Source organism: Palaemon carinicauda, chromosome 8 (assembly GCF_036898095.1).
Source record: "Palaemon carinicauda isolate YSFRI2023 chromosome 8, ASM3689809v2, whole genome shotgun sequence".
Classification (NCBI taxonomy): Eukaryota; Metazoa; Arthropoda; class Malacostraca; order Decapoda; family Palaemonidae; genus Palaemon; species Palaemon carinicauda.
In genome coordinates this window covers 102,703,783-102,729,823 of record NC_090732.1, presented here as the reverse complement: position 1 = coordinate 102,729,823, position 26,041 = coordinate 102,703,783, and the positions used below count along the sequence as shown (strand labels likewise).

Below are 26,041 nucleotides of genomic sequence, written 5' to 3'. Positions count from 1 at the left end.
AATACACAAAGCTATTATCTAGTAACTATTTCATAAATACACCCTCAGATTCATGAATTATCTATGGACAAAACATGACAACTTCAGTACATTCTAAAATATATGACAAGATGGTGATGATAGCAAAATTACTGAAAAATTAGATTTTAGGCAAAATCATAATAAAACATGATACTATGATCCAAATGCGTCACAGTCACTAGCAACGGTACTTTCAAATCTGAAATATCAAACTCGAGAGTTAAACATTGGGATTTTAATAAAAATACTTTGAAATAGTATGTTGTCCCATGCAGCTCAAAAGTATCATATAAAAGGCCATAGCAATGGTCATACATAACTCTTAAAAACAATGATAGGAATATACTAGGTAGCATTTCTATTCCAAAAAGTAAAAAAAAAAAAATGAAAAATAAAAGTTAAAAAAGTAAATAACAAGTCTGAAAATGCTAGAGTTATGTCTAATGAATACTATGATAAATTAATTCAGTCAGATCTGTTGATAACTGGAAGTTTGGTTTTAAAAACACCCCACTTTAAAGCTCTGCAAATTCAGACAACCCATTTCAGAAAAATCTCTACAACAGCTTGAAAAATAAGATTTTACACCAAACACTGAAAAAATTATGTTACTAAAATCATTCCAGCATAAAAAAATCTCAGGCACAAATGATTGCAAGAACACCAAGGCCAATATTATGGCATCTATTCCGAGCAACAAAACCTACAATACCACAAAAGCATAAAGAATATGAACCCATGGTACAGTCGATAAAAAAAAAGCAGAAAAGACATAATCCATCACTACAAAAACAATGAAAGTAGTAACCCTATAAATTAAGCCTTTACTTGGTATATATAAACCGGAAGTCGCTTTAATCTGGCTAAGATAGATGATTTTCATTTTTTCAAAGGAATCTGTTCCACACAAAAAATACTCAACTACTGCAAAGCTCGAGAGAAAAGATACCATTCTCTCTTATGGCACTAACTGTAACATTTCCTGACAGGCAAAAGTCCAAAGTCTTTCTTTGTTATAGTAGTGGGCCATAATAAAACATTTTACTTAGTGAATTCCATTACCTTATACATCCCCACTTTGCCACAGTAAAAAAAAACTCTTCCCAGACTCTATTTGCAGTAGTTCAAGTATATGCAGAAAAGTATAACAGTTAGTGAAACCTTTCGGGTAGGCCATACATAGGCAGTTACAGCAGAATTCAGGTAAAGAAGTTTCTCTTTTTTTTAATTGAGAGAAAATCAATTCATATAAACATATATTCTATTCAAAAGTCATAAAAGATTCTGTTACTATTACAACATGATCAAATGATTTTAATATAGAGGGCAAAATACTTTTTCTAGAATCTTTTATACAAATCCATCTCATAATGAACCTTTTCATTTTACCATATTACCCAAATGCTTGAGTCCTTCCAAAACAAAACAAAAACAAAGTCTGCCAGTAATATTGTCTTAATGTGTATGGATTCCAGGGTCTCATATAGGAAAGTCTCATTCTCTGAACCAACTGATCCATAATCTGTGCATAATTGGCAAGCCAAGAAAGGGAAAATTTAGTGATAGATTTGTAAGAAAAATTTATAATAAACATGTCTTATAATTAGTTTTAACCCAATTTTCCCTACGAAGAATATAGCTACTAAAACTTTGGTGGGTTAATTGAGATATGTCTGAAGGCTTCTTATGACTGACCTTGAGCATTAGACTCATGACTTTCAAAGGATATTAGAAAACTGCACTCTCAGACAGAAACCTTGATATACCAAGAGGTTTCCAGTTACCTGTGAAGTACACCCCAAACTTATCATACCCTTCTGGTCATGGAACTTTGAGGTGTTCTTTGTAAGTAACTAGTAATTGCTACCACTAGATCCCATGATTCGCTCTTTCCACTTAACATAAAAATTCCTTACAAAACCTGTAGCATGGAGGACAACTGGCCTCTCATACACTTTTTCCCACATCTTCCTTCATACTATCCAAAGGGATTAACAAAGAATGGTCAAAATATTAATAGTAAGTCTTTCCTACTTCTGCCAATGCTGCTCCAACCACTCCCAAAGATCACAAGATTGCTCAGCACTAGGATATGCACACATAATTTATTCTGATGCTTAGGCCTCCTATAGCTATTCCTACTGTAGACTACATAATTTAGATAAGCTTGCATCTCCTGCTGTTACAATGATAAGCCCTCACAAGTCCTCCTTGAGCACCATCATAACAAATGGTGCATCTCAAGTGCCAGTTAGAAATATTTTAGTTTCCTAATCCTGCAATCTGAGCAAAGCTAATAAGCTTAAACAAATTTAGGAGATACCGGTACTTCTGTATCTTATACCAAACAAGAAAAACAACCACAAAGTACAAAATATAATGACTTATGTGTAAGTTTTATAGACAGAGTAATATGCCAGCTAGAGCTTTGGCAGCCATAGGTTTAACAAGGTTGCCAGTGTATAAACGCTATAGCTGCACTTGTGGCTAGAAAAGTGTTAGGGAAAGTGGGACAATTGTAGTACCTGATAGTGAAATCCTTTATTGTATCTTCTACAATTAGTAATTATGTCCATATTTCTGGAGGATATCAGCAATGAACTTCATAAAGATTTATTGAAATAATACCCTAATGATTTATAATAGGGCCTCATATAAGCAGTGCACCTCTTAAAAACCTAAGATAGTACATTCGAGATAGCAGAATCTGGAAAAAGTAGAGCACTAAGTAATATTAGTGTTTAAGGCTGGTTACAAAGAGATTCAACTAAAGAATGACCCATTTCTACCATAATGGTCTAAATACATTTGGATGGAACAACTATTTTGATGAATGAAAGAGTGGATTCTTCCAGCTAAGGTTGTTATTGATTAAGATGCTTATTGCTGGAATGATACTTGGAATTATATTTACCCTATCTGACTTTGCAAGAACAGGGCTCCATACTAAATCTCTAATTGTTACAGGAACTGGCTAATCTGGCAATGGTAAACTTCTTTGCTTCTTTACTTGCAGGTTTACAATGCATATGCCAAAACTGTGAGGGAGAGAGAATGGTTCCTGAAAATCGCCTCTATTCTGCCTAAGCACCATTGGGAATTGGAATGGCTGTATAAAAACATGAAGAGACTAATGCCAACCTAAACACAGTATTAATGGAAACAGCACAGAGAAGTCAAGATTATACAGGAGCAGGATTGGCAATGGGAGAACCCATAGCAAGTAATGGAGATGATTTCACAAGACAAGGAGGCCTAAAATTTAGATGCTGAAAGGTAATATTTGAAAAATATGGATTAACAAGAAACAAGAAAACAATTAACATCACTGAAAATGCTGCATTTACAACTTTCTTTGTATAGTAGAGGTTCAATGAACACACGATACCTTTAAAATGCGACAAAATTATGTAGAAAAGCAGTAAATTTACATACTTTCTGCAGACTAGCGTTATACCAAACAATGACAGAGAATTAACATAAATCTGTTGGGTAAATAACAAGGCCACCAAACCAACTTATGCTAAGCAAAAAAGATGACAAAGCAATTAAACTTAAATTCATTACACAATATCAAAATTTTAACTAATTTTTATTTTTCCTAACATACTTACCGAGAACTACTTTCTTAGGAGTTACCTGTAATCTCCTCTCTACCGACCAGAGTTTTGTGTAGGATACCCTAAAACCCGTTTTCTATGGAGGGCTATCTCGGGCATAAGAGAACGTGCCCCGAGGGTAGCTTTTGCGCTAGGTCGAGGTCCGCCTGGGTCGTGAGCGTCAGTAAGTTCTTCGGATGTTGCACAATACTCGCAAGGGCAGAGAGGCACTCGGGGAAGGAAGGGAGGGCCATTACCCTTGAGTAGTTCTCGGTAAGTATGTTAGGAAAAATAAAAATTACTTAAAATTTTTGATTTGTTCCAACACGAATACTTACCTCGAACTACTTTCTTAGGAGACTTACACTTTAGGAGGCGGGAGTGCCTTTCTGACCTTCAGACCCAGTAAGCGGAAGCCAAGAGGCCTAGGTATAAACGAAACATACTAGGAAAACGGACGATAGGCTAACTACACAAAGAGCTCACGTTAGTGTCTAAGTACTCGCCCTTTGAAAAACTTCTTCTGATGTTGAATCCAGTAACGTAGTTGCGGAGAACGTGTTATCCAATGGTTACAAGAGGGTTATCTCCGATAAGGATAGGGAAAAACAGGGAATAGGGTGAAAGGGAACGAACCTGTGTCTCCCGGTTTGCTATCCACGATTGAGCCTGGGGCTTTTACTGTTAAACCACTTGGAGAGCGGAGATGACTGTTCCAATGGGGAACCCGTCTAAGGACTTCCTCGAGTAGTCCTTGAGGTATTGGGCAGTAAAGGTTGACTGGTTAGACCAGGTACCTGCCCGAAGGATCTGACCCACTGCCATGTTTTTCTCAAAGGCTAAGGACGTACTCAGACCCCTGATGTCATGGGGTTTGGGGACGCCTGGCAAGGCCAGAGCTTCTTCCCTGTAGGCCCTGGCAATAACTTGTCTCAACCAGAAGGAAATGGTGTTCTTGGATACCTGTTTCTTAGTAACACCCGTGGAGACGAAAAGGCTCTTGATGCCTGGCCGGAGATGAGCCGTCCTTTCAAGGTATTTTCTAATGGCACGGACCGGGCATAATTTCAAATCCTCAGCATTCCCCGTCCTAGGGATGGCTGGTAGAGAGAAACCTTCGAATTTAGGATTCCAGACTGCTGGATTCTGGGTCTTCGCCACAAAAGAGGGAACGAACTTGAAAGATATTTCCTTCCACCCCCTCGAATGAGAGACGTCATAAGACAGCCCATGGATCTCCCCTACTCTTTTAGCGGAAGCCAAGGCTAGCAAAAAGACTGTCTTGAGAGTGAGATCCCTGTCTACGATATCTTTCATTGGTTTGAATGGGGGGCCACTTAACATCTTCAGGACCCTAGCTAAGTCCCACTGCGGTACCCTAACTGCTTGTGGGGGGCAGGACTGCTCGAAGCTCCTGACAAGCATCGAGATGTGCCTGGAGGAACCCAGGTCAATGCCCTTCAGGAGGAAGACTTGGCCCAAGGCGGCCCGTACTCCTTTTATGGCTGGGATTGACATTCCTATTTTGTCCCTGAGATATACCAGAAAATCCGCTGTGTCTGGGACCGAGGCTTTGAGGGGTTTAATGTGCCTCGAAGCGCACCACTTCGTGAAGGAGGCCCACTTAGCTTGGTAGACCGCTGCCGACGACCTTCTTAGGTATAGCGACATCCTCTTAACAGTAGCTGATGAATACCCCTCCTCCTTCTTCAGGAGTCGCTCGATAGTCTCCAGGCGTGAAGACGTAGAGACTGGGTTGTCGTGAAATCTGAGAAAATGCGGTTGTTGTAGAAGATCTGACCTGTCGGGGAGTGGCCACGGAGGTTGACTCGCCAGGTCTTTTAGGTCTGCGAACCACTCTCTCTCCGGCCACCAGGGCGCTACCAAAGTCATCCTTAAGTTCCGGGCAGTCCTTACTCTGTTGAGTACTTGCCTTATGAACGTGAAGGGGGGAAAAGCATACACGTCTAGGTTGTCCCACCTGTGCTGAAAGGCATCCTCCAAGGCTGCCTTCGGGTCTGGGACAGAACAATACACGGGAAGTTGCGCGTTCAGTTTGGTTGCAAAGAGGTCCATCACCGGGGAACCCCAACGTTGGATGATGAGCTTGGCTACTTTTGGAAGGAGGGACCATTCTGTCCCTACTATTTGACCCATCCTGCTGAGACCGTCGGCCAGCACGTTCTTTTTCCCGGGGATGAACCTTGCTAATAACACAACCTGGTTCGTTTCTGCCCAATCTAGAATCTCTAGGGCGAGATCGCACAATTCTCGACTTCAAACCTCCTTGTTTCTTTATGTACTCTACCACTGTGGCGTTGTCGCACATCAACGCCACAGTGTTTGCCCTTAGTAGATCTACGAAGTGTAGGCAAGCTTTCTGGACTGCCTTCAACTCTAGGACATTGATGTGTAGGTTCTTTTCCCCGTCCATCCAGGTTCCTCTCGCTGTCTCGTCGAGGAAATGGGCTCCCCATCCCTGGTTGGAGGCATCTGTGAACATAAGTAACTCGGGAGGGTCGTTCGCGAAGGGCATCCCCTTGAGCGAGTTCGATCGGCAATGCCACCATTCCAGGGAGGGCATTGTGTTTGGTAGGACTGGGATTAGTTCTTGTTGCGAGTCCAGTTGGCACCAGAGGCTCTTCAGGTTCCATTGGATGGCTCTGAGCCTGATTCTCCCCTGGGGAACCAGTTTTTCCAACGACACCAGATGCCCTATTAGTCTTTGCCAGTCCTTCGCTCTCCTGGGTTGCCCCGATAGGAACGGACGAAGGATCTCCATCAGATTGCTTATTCTGTCTTCCGAAGGAAATGCTTTTCCCAGAAGGGTATCTAGTGTCATCCCCAAATAGGTCATTCTGGTGGAGGGGGATAGGTTCGATTTTTCCGGGTTGATCACGATACCCAGATCCTTGCAAAACTGGAGAAGTTTCATCCCTTGCTCCTTCAAGAGGTCCTTCGAGGAGGAAAGAAGCAACCAGTCGTCCAGGTACCGGATGAGGCGAATGCCTCGTTCGTGAGCCCACACTGAGACTGTCGTGAAGACACTCGTGAATACCTGGGGCGCTGTTGACAATCCGAAGCAAAGGGTCTTGAATTGCAGGATCTGGGTACCCCATTTCACCCGGAGAAACTTCCGACTCGAGGGGTGGACCAGAATTTGGAAGTAAGCGTCCTTGAGGTCTATGGTCATCATGTAATCTTTCTCCCTCAAAGACAGCAGGACTGACTTTGCAGTGTCCATTTTGAAGTCTGTCTTCCTTATGAATTTGTTGAGAGCCGACAGATCTATAACCGGCCTCCACGCCCCTGTCGCTTTTTCCACCAGGAACAGGCGACTGTAGAACCCTGGACCTGGGTGTAGGATCTCCTCCATGGCGCCCTTCTCTAACATGGAGGACACCTCCTCTTGAAGGGCAGCCCTCTTCAACGGATCCTTGGGAACCAGCCACTCCGACCGGATGGCCGGAATTAGAGGGGGGGGGGGGGTTCTGCTAAGAACGGTAACCTGTAGCCCTCCTTCAGTACGGACACTGTCCAGGGCTCTGCTCCGTGAGCTTTCCATGCTTGCCAATATAGTCTGAGGCATCCCCCAGCCTGAGGCTTGGGCAGGGATAGGGGGCCTCCCACTCTATCTCCTCCTGGAGGAGCGGCCTGAACGGCCTCTCCTGGAGGCAGAATAACCTGTCCTAAAGGAGGCTGAAGCTGCTGGGGCTCCTCTATGGGGGGGGGGGGGCTGAGGCGCTGAGGCCCAGGAGGACGAAGGAGCTTCTCACTTCATCATGCTAGGAGAGGCCTGAGACGCCGCGGCACTGTCTGAGACTGACCTCTTGTAGGGCGGTCTCCTTACCGGCGTAGGCCTGGGCGTGTTTAATTCTTTCCTTTTAGACACTTTCTCCACGATCGTTTCCAAGTCCTTTAAGGGGAACAAGGAGTCACCCCACGAAGGAAGGCTCCTCATGGCCCGCGCCTCTCTGTCTGGGACCTTTCGGAACACCTTCGCCAGGATGGTGTCTCTCTTGCGAAGCACCCAATTCGCTGTCATGGCGAGGGACTGGTAAGTCAGGAACTTAAGAGTCTTGCCCCCGGAGGTGATAAGTTCCCTCAGGAGGCTTTGCTGTTCTGGGTCTGTAGGGTCAAAGGTAGCTTGCACCCCTACTAAGGTGGAAGCCCACCAGTCTAGCCAAGAGGAGACGTGTACCAGGTCCCTAGACATTTCCTCCATCATCGCAGCCTCTGATGGAGAAAAACAGACTGGGGCTGAAGAGGCTCTGTCCTCCGAGACGCCCTGCCCCAGAATGTCGAGAGAAGGTTCTACTTTGCAGGCTCCCGGCCGTCGTCCTTCTGGTACATAGACCTTGCTCTGCGTCTTGAGTCCCTGGAGCAACTTAGAGGAGCTCTGAGTCTTGGGGGCATCGGCATTACCTGCCTCCACTCTATCCACGTGCTCCTGTCCCAGGACGAGATCCCGGGCTACAGGGAGAGCCAGGGAGGTTTTTGGCTGGGCAGGAGCCTGCATCAGCCGGATAAGGCTGGACCTCCAATAGTCCTCGCCGGTAGCTGCCGGTTCTTCAATCTTGTGATGTCTCCTGATTAGGCCAATCACTCTTCTATAGGCCGAGTCCTCCGTCGGGGAACCCTCTCTACCGTCGGCCGAAGCTTCGGCTTGAGCCCGGGGAGCCGGGTCACCGGGCACTCCCACCAGGCGCCTTGGTCCTGGCATAACAGGCACTCCCCGGCAGAGGTACTGGTCCTCCCCGGCGGAGGTCTCCGCACCAGGGGCGGGGGTTAGGACAGGCATCGCCGAACCGGCGAGGACTGGTGTCTGATCATGTTCCCTGGGGGACGAGGACGCGGATCCCGTGGTCTGACCCGACAGCAGGAACCGTTCCTTAAGGTCCGAGGGCTGCACCAGCTGGGCTGGTTTGGCCAGGCTGCCCATAAGGAACACGGTTCCCCCCGCTGGGCGGGATGAACCGGAGGCTTCGCGGTCTTATGCCTGCCTGCAGAGGCCTTCTCGCGTATCTCCCTGCGAGGGTCATAACCATGCTTGGAGGATGGTCTCCTTGGCGAGAAAAGCCCTGAACCGCCGGTCCGGGGAACACTGTATCTCCGACTTACGGGGTACGAAAACCCAATCGCCATCGGGTGACCTACTCCTCCTCTGTTTCCTTCGTTGAGAACGGGAGCGCCTCCTGCTGTACCTGGAACGTGATCTTGAGCGGGAACGCCTGCTCCTGGACCGCTCCCTCCAACGCCGATGTTTCCTCCTGGCTTCTTCTCCCGACAAGAAAGACTCCTCTGAGGAGCCCGACGTCACTGTACCTACCGTACGGCGGGCGGGAGCGGGGACCGCGGGGGTCTTCGCGACTCGTTGCGTACCCGAGGTAGAGGGTTGCAGGAATTCTTCAGGAACTTCCGTGAGAGGGGTTGGAAACGAGGGTTGGCGCCCAACACTAGGGAACCAGGAATCCAGGCCCTCTTCCATCCGCATAGGGGACCTACCTGGTGTCTTAGGAAGCTTCCATCTGAAGGCATCACTCCCTGCGGAACTTAACTTACCCTGGTTGTCGCCGCCTGCCGAAGAACCTGAAACACAGGCCCACGAAGGGGGCGAAGACACAGAAACAATGTTGCTACACCACAAGGGGTCATCGGAGGAAACGTGCCCCCGAAGCACAAGGGCCGAGTCTCCAGAGCTCCCTGACACAGCACTACCGGGCTCCTCACTAGCCCGAGAAGGCCCCGCAACCCCCACTTCACATTCACCAGACTCCTGGGGAAGAACGCTCGGTTCCTTCCCCACGATGGACTTACCTCGTCCCCTACTCTGGGTAGGGAAAGGCGAGACAGAAGCCCCATCGGACCGTTCACTGGGCGACGGTAGCGGCGAAGAAACACTAGCTTTCCTGGGTGAACGCTTCAACGATTTCTTCTTCTTCGTGCCGTAACGCACCCACTGAATATCACTCCAACCAACACACTCGAGGCACGTATCCGAAGACGAACAAACTTTGCCCCTACAGGAAGAGCAAAGGGAGTGAGGGTCCACTTCAGGTTTGGAGAGGAACGCTCCACACGATTTTCCGGCTCTAGGCCCAGGACAACGGCGGATCTGCTCCATAACGCACAAACACGAGACACAGGAACGCAGGGAATTAAAGGAAAACACTGGGGAAGCACAAGGAAGGGAAGTGAACACACAGGAACACAAGGGATAAGCACAAGTTACCACGCGGTAAACACGTGGGACACACGCGGCGCACACAAAGGGTCGAGAGAGAACGAGAGCGACGTGGTGACACATCGCGACCAGAGAACTTACTGACGCTCACGACCCAGGCGGACCTCGACCTAGCGCGAAAGCTACCCTCGGGGCACGTTCTCTTACGCCCGAGATAGCCCTCCATAGAAATTGGGTTTTAGGGTATCCTACACAAAACTCTGGTCGGTAGAGAGGAGATTACAGGTAACTCCTAAGAAAGTAGTTCGAGGTAAGTATTCGTGTTGGAACAAATACAAATTACGGAATAGCCAAAATACTACAACCGCATACCTGAAAACGAAAGCTACAAAAGAATATAATAAAGAAAATACTGCTACCAAACTTGCTTGGTAATCTCAAGCATAAGCAAATAAGTAAATGAAAAAATTGTAATACTTATTCAATATAAAAAAAAAAAATACACTCTGTAAATCATGAATATCTACCCTAATGGCCCCAAAGGAAACCTTCAACTTAATAAGGCAATAACAAGATACAAAGAAAACACAAGACATTTTTGTTAATCCAAACTGAGGTAATAGTCAGCAGTTACGAAAATACATCCACGAGTAATTAATGAAGGAAACTTGGTACAAATTAACTCTTGCTAGTCAAAAAATCCTAAAACCATCTGGTCGAACTTGAAAGTTAGCAGTAAAACAAAATTTTCCTTTGAAGAATATACAGTACTATCTATCAACTGTTCATTAACCATTTAACACCCAATACACAGCAAAAAACTATAACTTACCACAATATACAAAGAACGGCTGGCAAAAAAAAAAAAAAAAAAAAAAAAAAAAAAATCACTACACTGTACAGTATTTAAATTGAACCTATGCTGCTGCTCTCTTCAAGCAAAATAAAGGTTGTACTATATCTACATAAGCATCTACAAAACTATGATCTTAACAAGGCTCTAATTCTTACTTCTGGGTCAAGACAATTTACAAAGTTCTGCAATTGGTTATCTACAAAGGGTCAACCATGGGAAATTTGCTAAAATCACCTATCAAGTAAGAAAATTATATTATGATATATAAAACGATAGATGACGGGACAAGAGAGGAATACAATAGTAAAATACTTAGGGAATTGCACACAGAATCAGGTTGGACTTATAAATTCACCACATAAGGTTCAGCCCCATGTGCAATAGGGAGAAAATCAACAGTTGTAGTAGAATGAAGTAATTTTATCAATGCTGGACGGCTAGAGAGAAGAAAATAAGTGGGAACAGGGGTATAGTTGAAGGCTAAAAAGTGGGTATAGATAAGACCTTCCGACAATGCCAGAAGTGGACCACTTGCAGTAGTACACTGTCATTAATGAAGTACAGACTTCAAGTGCTGTAAACTTGCTCTCAGACACTCACAGAATGAGACTTATCTATGGGAGACCATGGAGTATGCCCTTACATGCAAACAGCTAGCAGCTGACTATTAACTTAATTTCTTTAAAGTGGGATCAAAGAACCTGGGTAATTTCATGGCACAGAAGAGGGGCTAATAATAAGCAATGGATTTCTTCTGAACTAAATATTCAATCACCTTTGTACATAATACAGTAGGCCTTTCTCTCAAAATTTATAGGCCTTACTAAAATGTACGGATAAACATGACAATAAATTTAAAATTAGCTCATGAATAAGATGCCAAAAAACAAGAACATAGTACAAAGGAGGAGTTAAATTGCCCCTCTACATATCTTAGACAAAATATAAATCATGAGAGAGAGAGAGAGAGAGAGAGAGAGAGAGAGAGAGAGAGAGAGAGAGAGAGAGAGAGAGAGAGAGAGAGAGAGAGAGAGAGAGAGAGAGAGTGAGAGAGAGAATAATTAGCTTTTACTCATAACTTTTAAACTGGTATAGGTTTAGATCTGATATAGGTAAAAATTCAATTTCACATAATATATTCTATAAATAAAATAACCCCAAAAAGAACCTTGAACCCGAGACAGAATAATAATAACTGAGCCAAACCTACCTTGGGGTATCACAAAGGGAACTTTAATGTCTTCGTTGCAGAAGTCCGAATCGCCGCAACAGTGGATGTGAGAATTTGGATCCTTTGTATTTTGACATATGAAAGGCCGCGGGGGTGGGATAAGTATATCTCTGGCAAAGCAATTCCTATAGGGTACAGACCACAATGGGGAGAGACAGAGAGAGAGAGACAAATAATAATCACAGTACAATCTGTATACCACATGTCTGTGACTAGCATGCTTACACTAGCCTTCAAGATTCGATTCGGAAGCCGTGAATTTTAAGACCCGCCAAGCATTTTAATGCAGGGTAATCTGTCAATAATCCTGAACTATTTATTACTAGTCCCTTGGGACAGGTCTCAAAAGTCTGCAGCAGTGTCCGAGCCAAATACAGTAAACAGGACTTCATCATAACCATCATCACTTGACCTTATTTCCTGGTAAATCAATCAAGCACCTTTCTAGATGAAAATTTAAAGCGACTTATCACCCATAATTACCACTAAGGTCACGCAAGGTAAGCCTCTCCTCCAAATTTCCTAATTCTGACAGCCTAGCCGATTAAGAAATTTACTCAACAAATTCTAACACCTTAAACGAGGTAAAAATACATCTATACTAAGTCCTCTAGTAATTGTTAAAATACCATAACTCTACTTTTTTCTGGTTTAAAGGTTCCTGAACTGTTACAAATAAAATGAACTTCTGAGAAAACCTACAGAAATAAAGTACATATTGTTCAGGCATAAGAAAGGAGTTGGTTAGATATGAATGTAAGGGTTTTCCTGATCCACAAAAACATTCAACATGAAAGCAGTAAGTACACATTATAAAAATGCCAAACTTTTTAACATTAATGGACTAAAACATTCTTAAGTACAACACTCTAAAAAATCTGTAATAACACCCTACATACAATGTTTTTATTTTTTTTACTTCTTACAAAAGGAAGGAATTTTTCAGTGGTTTTTATTTTAGGAATTTATGAAAAACACTACTGTACACAGAAAGTCCATTTCCCAAATTTTCTATTTTGTACTCATTGACTGTGTAACTTTGAAAGACATACCAGTAACACAATACCATATGTTTAGGAATTGAAAAGTTGAGGATGTTTTCACTTGAAAAAGATACCTTCAAGGTACAAAAATAATAAGTAATAAAAAACTTTCTTCTTTGACCTTGAAGACACTGGGATTTATTCTAAATTACAAAAACATTTTCTTATGAGGGAAGGCTACAAGTAATATAAAGAAATGAGGTGTTTTGTTTTTAATTATAATCAAAGAGAAGGAATTGCATAATGCTAAATAATTACAAAACTGTGAATTAGGAAACCATCTTGTAAACAACACACACAGCGCCTACAGCTAGGTCACTTCCAGTAACATATATAAACTAATTTCTTTGGAAGCAAACTACTGTTTTTCAATTAACGTTTGTTGAATATCAAAACTGAACAGTACACTATTAAGAAAACAACTGTATTCATCCTTTCATCTATGAATACACCTCTCTCAATAATTATATTCCAATCAATATTGTGAATCGTAATTAAAAACTTTTTAGTCCTTGCCATCCAATATTTTAAAACAATAAGAGAGAAAAATAAAATATATGTTAATGTTTTACGTGACTTAGAAGTTGAAAGCCTTTCATAAACATGCTGCATGGCCTACATCAATTATGAATAATATCTGTCTGTTCTACGTCAATTTTTTTTCAAGAATTCATAAATATATAAGGATTCTATCATGTGGATATGATACAGTGTTGTAAAGTATAAATACAGTAATTTAATATGTACTGAAAATGTTTTTATATTTATTGATTAGATATTGAATTTTCTGTTTGTCACATTAGCCATTCTTCTAGTTTAATAAAAAGTAAATTATTTACAATGTAGCTCTCAAGACTGAAGTTTGATCAAGCAAATAATTTTTCATTGTTGTTTGCTCACCTTAAACAATAACATCATACTTGTAACGGTATCATTTTGATAAAAAATACAAAAATAAAACTTACTTTATGATACACATTTTGTGCAGTATAAATACTAAAGAACACAAAATTATCCCTTAAATCTTTTATAAATATGATTTAAGTCAATTCAAAAGCAAGAACTACTGTCCTTATCATTCTTCTCTCTCCACTTTTCTTATTAAAGTGTAACAACTTGTACATTTACCCATTAGGGTGGTACTCCAAACAGTATGTCCACATTGCACACAACAAATAGTTCTAAATGTCTTGTGCAGGATTCATTTGGTTCCTGGTTTAATTTTTGTCATAAATTTTCCTTCATTTCACTTGATTTCTTCCAACTCAACTAACCAATAGATTGCCCTTACCCCAAAAATAAATAATTACAACCCCTTTTGCAAAATCTTTAGGCCCACTCTTATAACATGATCATTTGAAAGTTTAGATTATATAAACTTACATGAAATGCACACCTTGCAATTTCCTATTTGATTACTATTTTATACATATTGCCAAACTCCAGATCGGATTCTGAAGACGGTACTTACAAATCGGTGCCTTTGTATAACTAATGCAACTTTCAAATAAAATCATCACAGTTCTTGTAATGCTAGTTTGGAATACTGAAATATGTATGCATGTGAAAAAGTCCACACCAATGCAGTTCATATCACAGATGGTTTCATAAACTTTGATGACCAGAAAGAGAACTGAAATATGTAATGACAGTATATTCAAGTGGTTAGATGGCCACCTCAACAAGAAAAGGAGAGAGAGAGAGAGAGAGAGAGAGAGAGAGAGAGAGAGAGAGAGAGAGAGAGAGAGAGAGAGAGAGAGAGAGAGAGATATTTTATGCATACAGACATGTTTCCACAGTGACACAATATCTACACACACAACTTTTAAAAACCATACATCACTCTCCCAACTTGGAAGCAAGCACCCACATGCACTCTGCCCAAACCCAAAAAGCAACTGCTACAAATATGAGGGATCAATACAGGAGTTCTTCAGGCCAAGCAAAATACACAAGTTTTTCAGGTTATTATTATTAAAAGGATGGAGATTTACTAGTCCAATGAGTCAAAACTTGACTCCTACAAAGGTGGGCAAAAGTATGCAATAGGAAAAATTACAAATCTATATTTACAGTTACTGGATCAATCATTCTTATATTCTTCAACAAACTACAAATTACTGGAAGAACGTTTCAATTAGACATTACTGTTACGACATATATGTGGTAGTACAAATATATCATAATGTCAAATAAGAAAGAAGTAACGTAGTATCGGCTGTAATATCAATAATTTGTAGTCGATTCAGAGCTATTATGGTTTGTTTTTAAAAAACAAAATAATATATAATATAACGTAACCTTATATATTACCAATATTACCCTCCAAAGAATAAAATTTTTTTATGATGGTTAATGTTATGAAAACCTGAACAAAACATCGTCCAATACTAAATAAATCCTGCAATCTCACTTTTAATGCAAGAGCTAGGTAAAGGGATATCTAACTAATATAATATGCTCACATTTAGTTTTCTATATTCACCAAACACATTATACCATAAAAAAAACAAATGCTTTGCTTAACAGCAAGTGGCAGGTACAAATAATTTTCTTTTTACCATTATATAACAATACAGTACTGATGTGTAACAATTATCTCCAATTCTAAAATTCTAGAAGACGAAATATCATAATTTCTTTTAATAGACTTAGTCGGAATCTACACAGCACATAGCGAGACTAAAATTTAGTGGCATAGCTATGTTAATAAAATACAAAAGTATATCCTTGTACCATACTTTTAAATATTCTAATAACTGAATTTACCAGTTCAGTCCCCAACATATCAGAGGGAACAATAAGTAGAAAGTAACCTTTTACCATTTCCATCAAAAATTGTTTCCCTGCCTCATTCAACTTGTTTAATCACGTTCTCATTTCCTCATAATGTCAATTGTTTAATCGCGTTCTCATTTCCTCATAATGTCAATTGTTTAATCGCGTTCTCATTTCCTCATAATGTACGTAATTGACCATGAGCAAACAAAAATAATGACGAAAGGCATATAATTACTAATTCAATTAAGGATGAAGCTATGAATGAGATTATGGAAAGTGGAAGATAAAGGGTTAAGTTACCTAGATGGGATATGGCACAAGAAAAGCTGATGTTTGTATACTACAAGGCTGGAAAAGTGACTATGGGAAAAGTAAATAAAGAAAAAGATGGAAAGTATGAAATACAAAATGTAACACTTTCACCTTGGTGAAAAGATGGATAACTGCATTCAAGTGGTTTATAATTGTTAAAGAAAGAGAAAAGAAAGACTGGTAAAAATGGTATGAATTTAATTAATAACAAAGGATGACACTGAAGCTAAGAAATCACTTATAGACTGGAAAAAAATATCAGAAAGATTCAGTATAGAGGAAGTGAGGAATCTATTGTATGACAATAATTGTGCATGGCACACATTTTAAGTGAAGATAAAGAACTCAAGAAAGTACTGGACTAAATAAATGACATGACTACATAGACAAGCTCTCATGAAAGAAGGAAGACAATGTAAGGTTTTCTTTTTTCTTTTTTTATGCTAGGAATAGAGTTGAAGTAATGGTAATGAAATTTCAGAGTAAATGTGGACTCATTTTGAAAATATTTGAAGATTTTTTTTGTTTTTTGTTTGTAAACATGCTTCATCTCCGACTAGATGAAACAGCATTTGTCATGATATCATTCCCATCCTTACCCTATATTCAGGAGGGATTCCTTCAAAGGAGGAAGATATTCAACAATCACTCAAGAATACAACTTTTTTTTTAATTGCTATCATAGCCTTTCATTCCTGGGGGATAAAATGAGCTTGTATAAGGCGGCATGAATTTAGCTTCATCTCACCCTTTCTGCCATTTAAATTTCCTTCTACCTTTTCTGCAATTCTATTAACTTGAATCCTCTCAAGTCCAAAACAACGAGGACACTAAAATTAAACCACCAGAAGTGGGAATCCGGAAAGATCACCCATGATAATTATTGTATGGAAATAACCTTAAAAAAATTTTATGCCTTGAATGACTACTACATTGCCCTGGATGGAGGGATATAAGTACAGTATTTCTAAAAATAAAATAAATTTTACTTTTAAAACTATAATCTACTGTAACAGTGTCTATCACACAAGTTCCTTGAAGTAAATTTCTCTGTATTTAGTTAAATACGCATATACAGAAGGAAAGAAAAACAAAACATTTATGCTCAAGGGCTAAAACTAAAGTGGTAAAAATCTGTAAAAACCAACCAGGAAACTTTATTCAAGCCTAAAACATGATAAAAACCCCACTTCCTTAAATCGTAACAAGTTAGAATGATTAGCCTAGTCAAATTCATGAGAACACTTTCACCTATTACTACGGCTTAGAAATGCATACTTACCTTCCTTTATTATCATTATCAATACTAGCTAAGCTACAACCCTATACTCATTTTTTTCTAATGAGGCAAATTTCCACCAACTCGCACGGGTGCCACTTCAGCTCGGGAAAGTTTCCTAACAGCTGATTGGTCGGAATTATTTTTGTACAAATAGCATCATTGTTTTCAAATGATTACTAAGTAATGTGAAATAAAAACTTATTTACTAACCTAAATTTCTCCACTAGATATATGTTTTGTCAATAAATAATGTTAATGAATATAAGGATTCTAAAATATTGTTATGGTAAGTCTAAATTTAAATAACACCCAACAAAGTGAACGACAAGCGCTTGTTTATGAAAGTACGCTACATAACTTCGTAACTTTCACATATTTTAACACAAATTGGGATAAATTGCACTAAAATTAATAAAAAACATGTTATAAATTTTCTTTGAATACCAGAACATACTAAAAACATGGCATTAATATAGCTCACTATTAGTGAATATTGCCGAAATGTAAAAGGAACAACCTATGTCAAACACCAAAGCAGGGATGGAAGGGGGAAGGAGGAGTTTCGCCATTGTAACTCGGTGGTGAAATTATGAATCTGTTTAAGGTGGTTTTTATGCAACACTACAGTATCCTCAAACCAAAAACATTTCTATTATCTAAAATCTAAACGAAAAAATATAGCAAACCCTTTCTATACAAGTCTGTACAGTCGGCCCTCGTTAATCATGGGTTTTGGGTTTTCGAGCATAACACTGCAATACCTATCCCTTTACCCTGGGAGCGCTATGCGCCACTACCCCCATCTCTACACCCAACTAGCCCTAGCTCTCTGTACAGCATGTATCCATTTACTGCATTTACTGTGGTAAAAAAATACAGCTATATTTGGAATAAACTGGATTTTGATTAAACTGGTGTTTTACTTAACTGTATCCAATAATAATGTATGTAATATTCACATTTTAGTATCGTATTTATGATTAAAATCATGGCGAATTATAATCGCATGCATTGTTTACATTCAAATCAAGTGATGAACCCAGCGTAGTCCATCGGCAACCTCAATTTTCGGATCAAATAACTCCCTTATTATCAAGGCATGCTACCGAAGGATATTTCAAATTTACTAGAAGAAACAATTATCTTGATCTTTCATTTTACAAATAGCATACTAATTTTTTTATTTGAAATGCTTCTCTCATATTTTATTTACTTGTACTGTGAATTGAATCGCATAATATTAACCGGAGTTTCAGTCATGTTGCCGATGCACAATATATCTCTCTCTCTCTCTCTCTCTCTCTCTCTCTCTCTCTCTCTCTCTCTCTCGTGATAGTCTTTTCATATGTAGAGTAAAGTAAGCCATTCTATATTCTAATTCAAATTTATTTACTGTGTTATACAGTATTGTATACTTTACTCAGCAGTACATTATAGTAATAATTTACAAACAAATATTCCGGTAGTGTACACTGTGTCGTCAGCTCTTCAAATGCTCATCGACAAGGTCGTTCAAGTCTCCCTCCGGCCCAAGGACTTTCCAAGAGACACGATTTTATCCATCACAACAGGTTTGGGGTCATCAGGGTCTGTTGTATCAAACCCTTCAAAGTCCCTCTCAGCGATGGAAGCTGGCCACAATTTCTTCCAAGCTGAATTAAGAGTTAATCTTGTGACACCCTGTCATGCATCGTCAATAATTGTCAAACAATGTACGATGTTGAAATGTTCCTTCCAAAATTCCCGGAGGGTGAGATTGCTGTTGTCTGTGACATAGACCCATTTCTTGAATAAATACTTCGTGTACAGTTTCTTGAAGTTAGAAATAACTTGTTGGTCAATGGGATGGAGGAGTGGCGTGGTGTTGGGCGGGAGATAAAGGAACTAGATGAACCTGAATTCATCAAGAATGTCCTCTTCAAGACCAGGAGGGTGACCAGGGGCATTGTCAAGAACCAAGAGACATTTCAATGGCAGGATTTTCTCCGCTAAATATTTTTTGATTGCAGGACCAAAGCACAGATTAACCCCTTCTGTGAAGAAATGCCGGGTAACCCAAGCCTTAGCATTAGTTCGCCACATCACTTGCAGTTTTTCTTTCAAGATCCTTTGGCTCTTGAAAGCACGTGGGTTTTCAGAGTGGTACACCAGCAGTGGCTTGACCTTACAGTCACCGCTGGCATTGGTACACAAGGCTAGAGTTAACCGGTCCTTCATGGGTTTATGGCCCGGTAGTCTCTTCTCCTCTGCCATGATGAAAGTCCTCCTGGGCATTTTCTTCCAAAAAAAGCCAGTTTTATTGCAGTTGAAGACTTGTTGGGGGATATAGCCATGTTAGGCGATAACCAAGGCAAAGGTTGTGACGAAGTCCACCGCGGCTTTCGCGTTGGAACTTGCTGCTTTCCCATGCCTCACAACAGAGTGTATCCCAGTCCGTTTCTTGAAATTATCTTTTTTAAGGTTTCCGCTGGAGTTAAAGTCTCCCCTTTCTCAGCTGCTTACTTCCCTCTCAAGTCATCATAGATTCTACTGGCCTTCTCACATGTGATCGTCTCGGTCACGCTATCTCCCGTTAACTGTTTCTCCTTTATCCAGATTAAAAGAAGCCTCTCCATCTCGTCGTGAATATCACTACGCAGCTTGGAAAGGACGGTTACTCCTTTGGAAGGCTTGGTGCTCTTTATAGCATCCTTCTGCTTGATTGCAATTGCTTGCTTTGGACCCATTGTTTATTTAATTAATTATACACTGATTCATGCAAAAACACGTAAAAACAAAACAATACAGCCGATGCTCGGAGATAATTTTTACGCGACAGAGATCTGACGGGAAAAACTGAGCAATGCTGTCCTCGTGAGCAGCCTCTAGCACACGCAGCCACCTGGGGGCCGCATAGGGAACTACTGTACCTCGTATCTCAGAATAAAAATTTGCTCGGAACTCTCCTCGTATTTCAATTTTCTCATATGCTGGGATGTTCGTATCTTAATGTACAGTATTACTGTACTGCAACCTTACTGTGTTCAGTAAGAAGTGCATTTGTGTACATGTACTATACACTGTACATATGTTTCTAAATTGATTATATGGGCCAAAGTCAGTGTTTATTTTGTGTATTGGGTGACAGATTTAGCTTTGATATCCTCCATAGATTACTTTCTGTAGACATATCTCCTTAAGATTCTTATCCATAGATCAACACAACAGGTTTTCACAATTTTTATGGTCTTGCATATGGGGACAATTTTATCTTTTTGTCCTGTTTTTATGACAAATTAAAGTTGAATCCTAACAAAACTCAAAGTATGATTGTAAGTAGGTCAAGGACGGTGGCTCCTCAACATCCGGATCTCAGTATTGATAATGTTTCTTTAAATTTGTATGACTCTTTCAAAATTTTAGGCGTGATTCTTGACAGCAAATTTACTTTTGAGAAACATATAAGGTCTGTGTCTTCTTCAATTGCACAAAAAATTGGCTTATTGAGAAAGTCTTTTAAGATATTCGGTGATCAATCTATTCTGAAGAAGTGTTTTAATTCTTTTATTCTACCTTGTTTTGAGTATTGTTCTCCTGTCTGGTCTTCAGCTGCTGATTCTCATCTTAATTTGTTGGACAGAAACTTACGGTCTATTAAATTTCTTATTCCTGATCTAGATATTAATCTCTGGCACCGTCGATCAATTAGTTCATTATGCATGTTGCATAAGATTTTTCATAACACTGACCATCCTTTACATTCAGATCTCCCTGGACAATTCTATCCTGTTCGTAATACTAGGCAGGCAGTTAATTCTAATAGCCAGGCCTTCTCCATCATAAGACTCAATACTACGCAGTACTCTAGAAGTTTTATTCCAGCTGTTACCAAGTTGTGGAATGATCTACCTAATCGGGTTGTTGAATCAGTAGAACTTCAAAAGTTCAAAGTTGGAGCAAATGCTTTTTTGTTGACCAGACGGACATGAGTCTTTTTATAGTTTATATATGACATTTTTGTTGTTGACGTTGTTAATAGTTTATATATGATATATCTCTTTTGACATTACTTTTTTTAGAATGATTTATTGTTAATTTGTTCTCTTCAGTTATTTATTTCCTTATTTCCTTTCCTCACTGGGCTATTTTTCCCTATTGGAGCCCCTGGGCTTATAGCGTCTTGCTTTTCCAATTAGGGTTGTAGCTTGGATAGTAATAATAATAATAATAATAACTGCTGTAGAAGCCAAATTAAAACAATATTAGGCAGTATTTACTGTTTTAATCATCTGGTCTGGCACCAGCTCGTGACAAGAAGTAAATTTTTAGGTTAGGAATTAGCCCACCCTAGTGCAGTATTTATTTAAGAAAATTCCCTTTTCGTGCCTGTTTCTGTAACTTAGCTATCACAAAGAAGGAGGGCTGACTGTATAGAAAAGGTTTGCCATTTTTTTTTAAAGGTTAAGATACTTGCGTATTGTATAAAATAAGTAATTTTTACACATACTAAGTTAATCGGTGTTGTACACATACAAGCACACGTATGTGTTTGCTCCAACATCTTAGCTGACGTCTCTCTCGTATCCCTTTCCATATTGATTTACATCATAGGCCTATGATGTAAGTTTGTATAGAAAGGGTTTGCCATTTTTTCATAAAGGCTTTAGATTCTATTAATAGCCCTATTTCTATTTAAGAATACAGTGAACCCTCGTTTATCGCGGTAGATAGGTTCCAGACGCGGCCGCGATAGGTGAAAATCCGCGAAGTAGTAACACCATATTTACCTATTTATTTAACATGTATATTCAGACTTTTAAAACCTTCCCTTGTACGTAGTACTGTTAACAAACTACCCTTTAATGTACAGAACACTTAATGCATGTAATACAGTACCCTAAACTAAAACAGGCACAATTATTAAAGGCGACTTTATATCATGCGCTTCCTAAACACGCCAAAAAGCACGATAAAAAATGGCAACCAATGTTTTGTTTACGTTTATCTCTGATCCTAATGAAGAAACAAACGCATTTACACATCTGTTTATAGGTTAGTTTTTGCATCAATTATATTGATTATTCAGTACAGTATGTTGATTTGGTTATTACTAATGTTTTACCTTAATTTTTCTTAGGACTTCCAAATGAAATTTTTTTCTTTATGACGCCGCCTGAAACGACGGCGTCATAAAGTACGCTCAGTAAACAAACTAAGGAATTTAACCCGCATGATGAAAGTGATAAATAATGATATTACAGTAAAAGCTTTTATAAAATATGTTATTACAAATATTATTTACCGTATCTATATAAAATCATACATACGTAGCAAAGTAGGAAAACAATCTACGAGAGAGAGAGAGAGAGAGAGAGAGAGAGAGAGAGAGAGAGAGAGAGAGAGAGAGTTGTTTTACATACGTAAATGTAAATTTTAAACAAAACAAAAATAGCCCCATTTCATATAAAATAGATTACAAATATTTTACTTTATCATATTACAGTAGTCTGTATAATACTGTAAAGTTCAGTACAGTATGTTGTTAAAGTCGTGGCGATGAAATTCTCACGAAACAAAAACACGCCATTTGTTTACAACAGCTGATTCTCTCTCTCTCTCTCTCTCTCTCTCTCTCTCTCTCTCTCTCTCTCTCTCTCTCTCTCTCTCTCTTCGTGTTATACAATACTTACATTTAGATGAAGAAACTAAAATTAGTTTTCTTAGTGTCAATTAAATACGAAATGAAATAATTAGGCCGAGTCTACATCCATTTCAATCATAGCTAAAAATACGGCATCCGATTTCATCAGCAAACCACTATTTTTTTGGAAATATCATTTTATTCTAGAAAATTGCCACTCTTTAAATAGTTAATTGCACATTAAGAAAGCGTGTACTTTTGTTTTTAAATTTCGGGTGTGTTTTAAAAATCGAGTATTGTTGACTTTTTTTTTTTTTTACTTTTGGCTGTGATTAGATCAGCTGTCATCTAACTGCCGCTCTTGAGTGTGTACGAATACACTAACAAAGTATCATTTATACCATTTCTTAACTTATTCAAACCGTCTACAGTATACAGTTGATATTACATAAGCACCAATGTGTTATAACCTATCAAATTTTTTTGTTTATTACATTTTAACCCCCCTCTATCTCTCTCTCTCTCTCTCTCTCTCTCTCTCTCTACCTCTCTCTCTCTCTCTCTCTCTCTCTCTGTGTGGGCTACTTTTCACTACCTCCCATTCCTTACCTCTCTCTATCTCTCTAACAAATGATATCTTTGTTGCTCCTCAAAGTTTCATTTATATTGAAAATCAATCATGATTCAATTTTCCTTACTTTCTCCAATCTCGCACCATCGGTCACATCGCGGTATTTTCGATATTTCCGGAAAATCCGCAATATATGTATAGACATGGGTTATGAAAAAAATCCGCGAAGTGGTGAATCCGCGATGGTCGAACCGCGAAGTAGCGAGGGTTCACTGTACCTGTATTGTAGAGTTCCATAAACTGCATAAAAATCACAATTAAATGAATTCTCCATTTCTCCGGCGTGTTCGATGTTTGACATGGGCTGTTCCTTTTACCTCACCGCAATATTCATCAATTTAAATTTTTTGGTAGATTCTGGTATTCAAAGAAAGTTTTTAAAATTTTTTTATGTTTAGTGTAATTTTTCAATTTTGTATTGAAATCTGTGAAAACTTACAAAGTTATATGGCATGCATCTAAAAACAAGTTCCTGTCGTTGACTTTTGCAGGTGGTGTTATTAAATTTAAACTTATCATAATACTTTATAATCTCTTTATTCGTTGTAATTATTCATTGACAAAACATAATTTTGAGGAAGAAATCTAAGTTAGTAAATAAGTTTTGATTCCCATTACTTGGTAATTATTTGAAAATAATGAAGCTATTCGGACAAAATTCTTCCAACCAATCAGCTATTAGGAAACTTTTCCGAGCTAAAAGGGCATTCCTATGAGTCGATGCAAATCTGCATCATTAAAAAAAAAAAAACATATGAGCATAATTGGAAAAGAAGGCTAGAAGCAAAAGGGCTCCAACAGGTAAATAGGCCAGAGAAGAAAGGAAATGAGGAAACAGCTAGAATAGCATGCCTGAGTGTATCCTCAAGCAAGAGACCTCTAACCCAATACAGTGGAAAACTATGGTACAGAGGCTATGGCACTACCCAAGATTGGAGAAACTGTTTGATTTCAGGGTGTCCTTCTCCTAGAAGAGCTGCTTACTATACGGTAGCTAAAGTCTCTTCTACCCTTCACAAGTGGAAAGTAACCACTGACCAGTTACAGTACAGCACAGTAGTTTACCCCTTCAGTGAAAAAGAATTGTTTGGTTATCTTAGTGTTTCCAGATGTATGAAGAAAGAATGTGTAAATAATAGACCAGACTATTCGGTGTATGTGTAGGCAAAGGAAAAATGAACCGTATCTAGAGAAGGATCCAATGTAGCACTATTTGGACAGTTAAAGGACCCAATAACTCTCTAGCGGTAATATCTCAATGGGTGGCTGGTGCCTTGGCCTAGAGATGCAATAATAGAATGATATTGCTATAGAGCCACAACCTGAACATATATAAAAATAATCTAGTAATACTAAATGCAAGCACTACATTTCAAATACTGTACCATAAACTTTTTTTAAGAAAGACATGGCATCTTTAATAAGTCTGGGGAGCTATCAGGACCTTATCCAAAACACTTTTCAGTGAGACTATGACTTTCTCTCACTTTATGAACAGCCATTATTTTACAAACTTTAACCCTAAATTTTTTATCATCACCAAAACTCTGGACATTTTGAATTGTTAAAATGTAAAAGCTGCAGAGTAAACCCTTGTCCCCAAAGATACCTGTAATTCAAGAACAGCAAGAATAGCAAAACAAAACATTCTGTAACCAAAACCTACTTGAACTGAGAGAGGCTGCAATTCAGCAAGCTTGATGGCTGAATCGAAAATGAACAAGAACAAAGTTATGTCTACGGTCTTTTACATTTAAAACAAACACCGACAAATGTTTCAAACCAAAAAACTCCGTTAAACCTCAACCTTACATTCAAATTTCCCTGGTAGGTTTAGGAGGAAGCTTGTTTTACTTACTTCCTCAAGCAGTGCTAAAAGGAAACTTTAATTTGTCATAAAAACAGGACAAAAAGATAAAATTGTCCCCATATGCAAGACCATAAAAATTGTGAAAACCTGTTGTGTTGATCTATGGATAAGAATCTTAAGGAGATATGTCTACAGAAAGTAATCTATGGAGGATATCAAAGCTAAATCTGTCACCCAATACACAAAATAAACACTGACTTTGGCCCATATAATCAATAAAAAAAAAAAAAAAAAAAAAAAAAAAAAAAAAAAAAAAAAGGAGAGGAGCCTACGGTTAGGGTCATCCAATCAATAACCCTACATTAAACTACTACTGTATACATATCCATAAATTCTGAGACTATAAAGATGGTAACTGAAGCAGTTTAAATGTGAACTGTTTCTTCAATCAACAATCAGAAGAACCAATAAAATCAATCTGATAGGCAAATACCACCAGAGAAAGCCAAAAAGGACTGGTTTAAAAATTCAACAACAAAAACATACCCATATGAAATAGCAAAAAACCATCAGACACCAATCTGTCAATATCAAACTAGCTACCAGTTCAATAAACTAACAACAAACACATCATAATTGACAAAACTAAAAAAGTTGATCGGAGCTGTTCG

At 39.2% G+C, this 26,041-nt stretch overlaps 1 protein-coding gene across 6 annotated transcripts in view; it reads right to left on the bottom strand.

Moving 5' to 3' along the window:
• The window catches only part of babo (TGF-beta receptor type-1 babo), a 419,621-nt gene that overhangs the window by 210,429 nt on the left and 183,151 nt on the right, over positions 1–26,041 (bottom strand). For 2 of the 6 annotated variants that reach the window (XM_068378789.1, XM_068378790.1), the window contains exon 3: positions 11,871–12,016. The exons of the other annotated variants lie outside the window; for them this stretch is intronic. In XM_068378789.1, the coding sequence (XP_068234890.1) occupies positions 11,871–12,016 (146 nt within the window). The remainder of the gene's footprint in view (positions 1–11,870; positions 12,017–26,041) is intronic. 6 annotated transcript variants of the gene reach the window in all.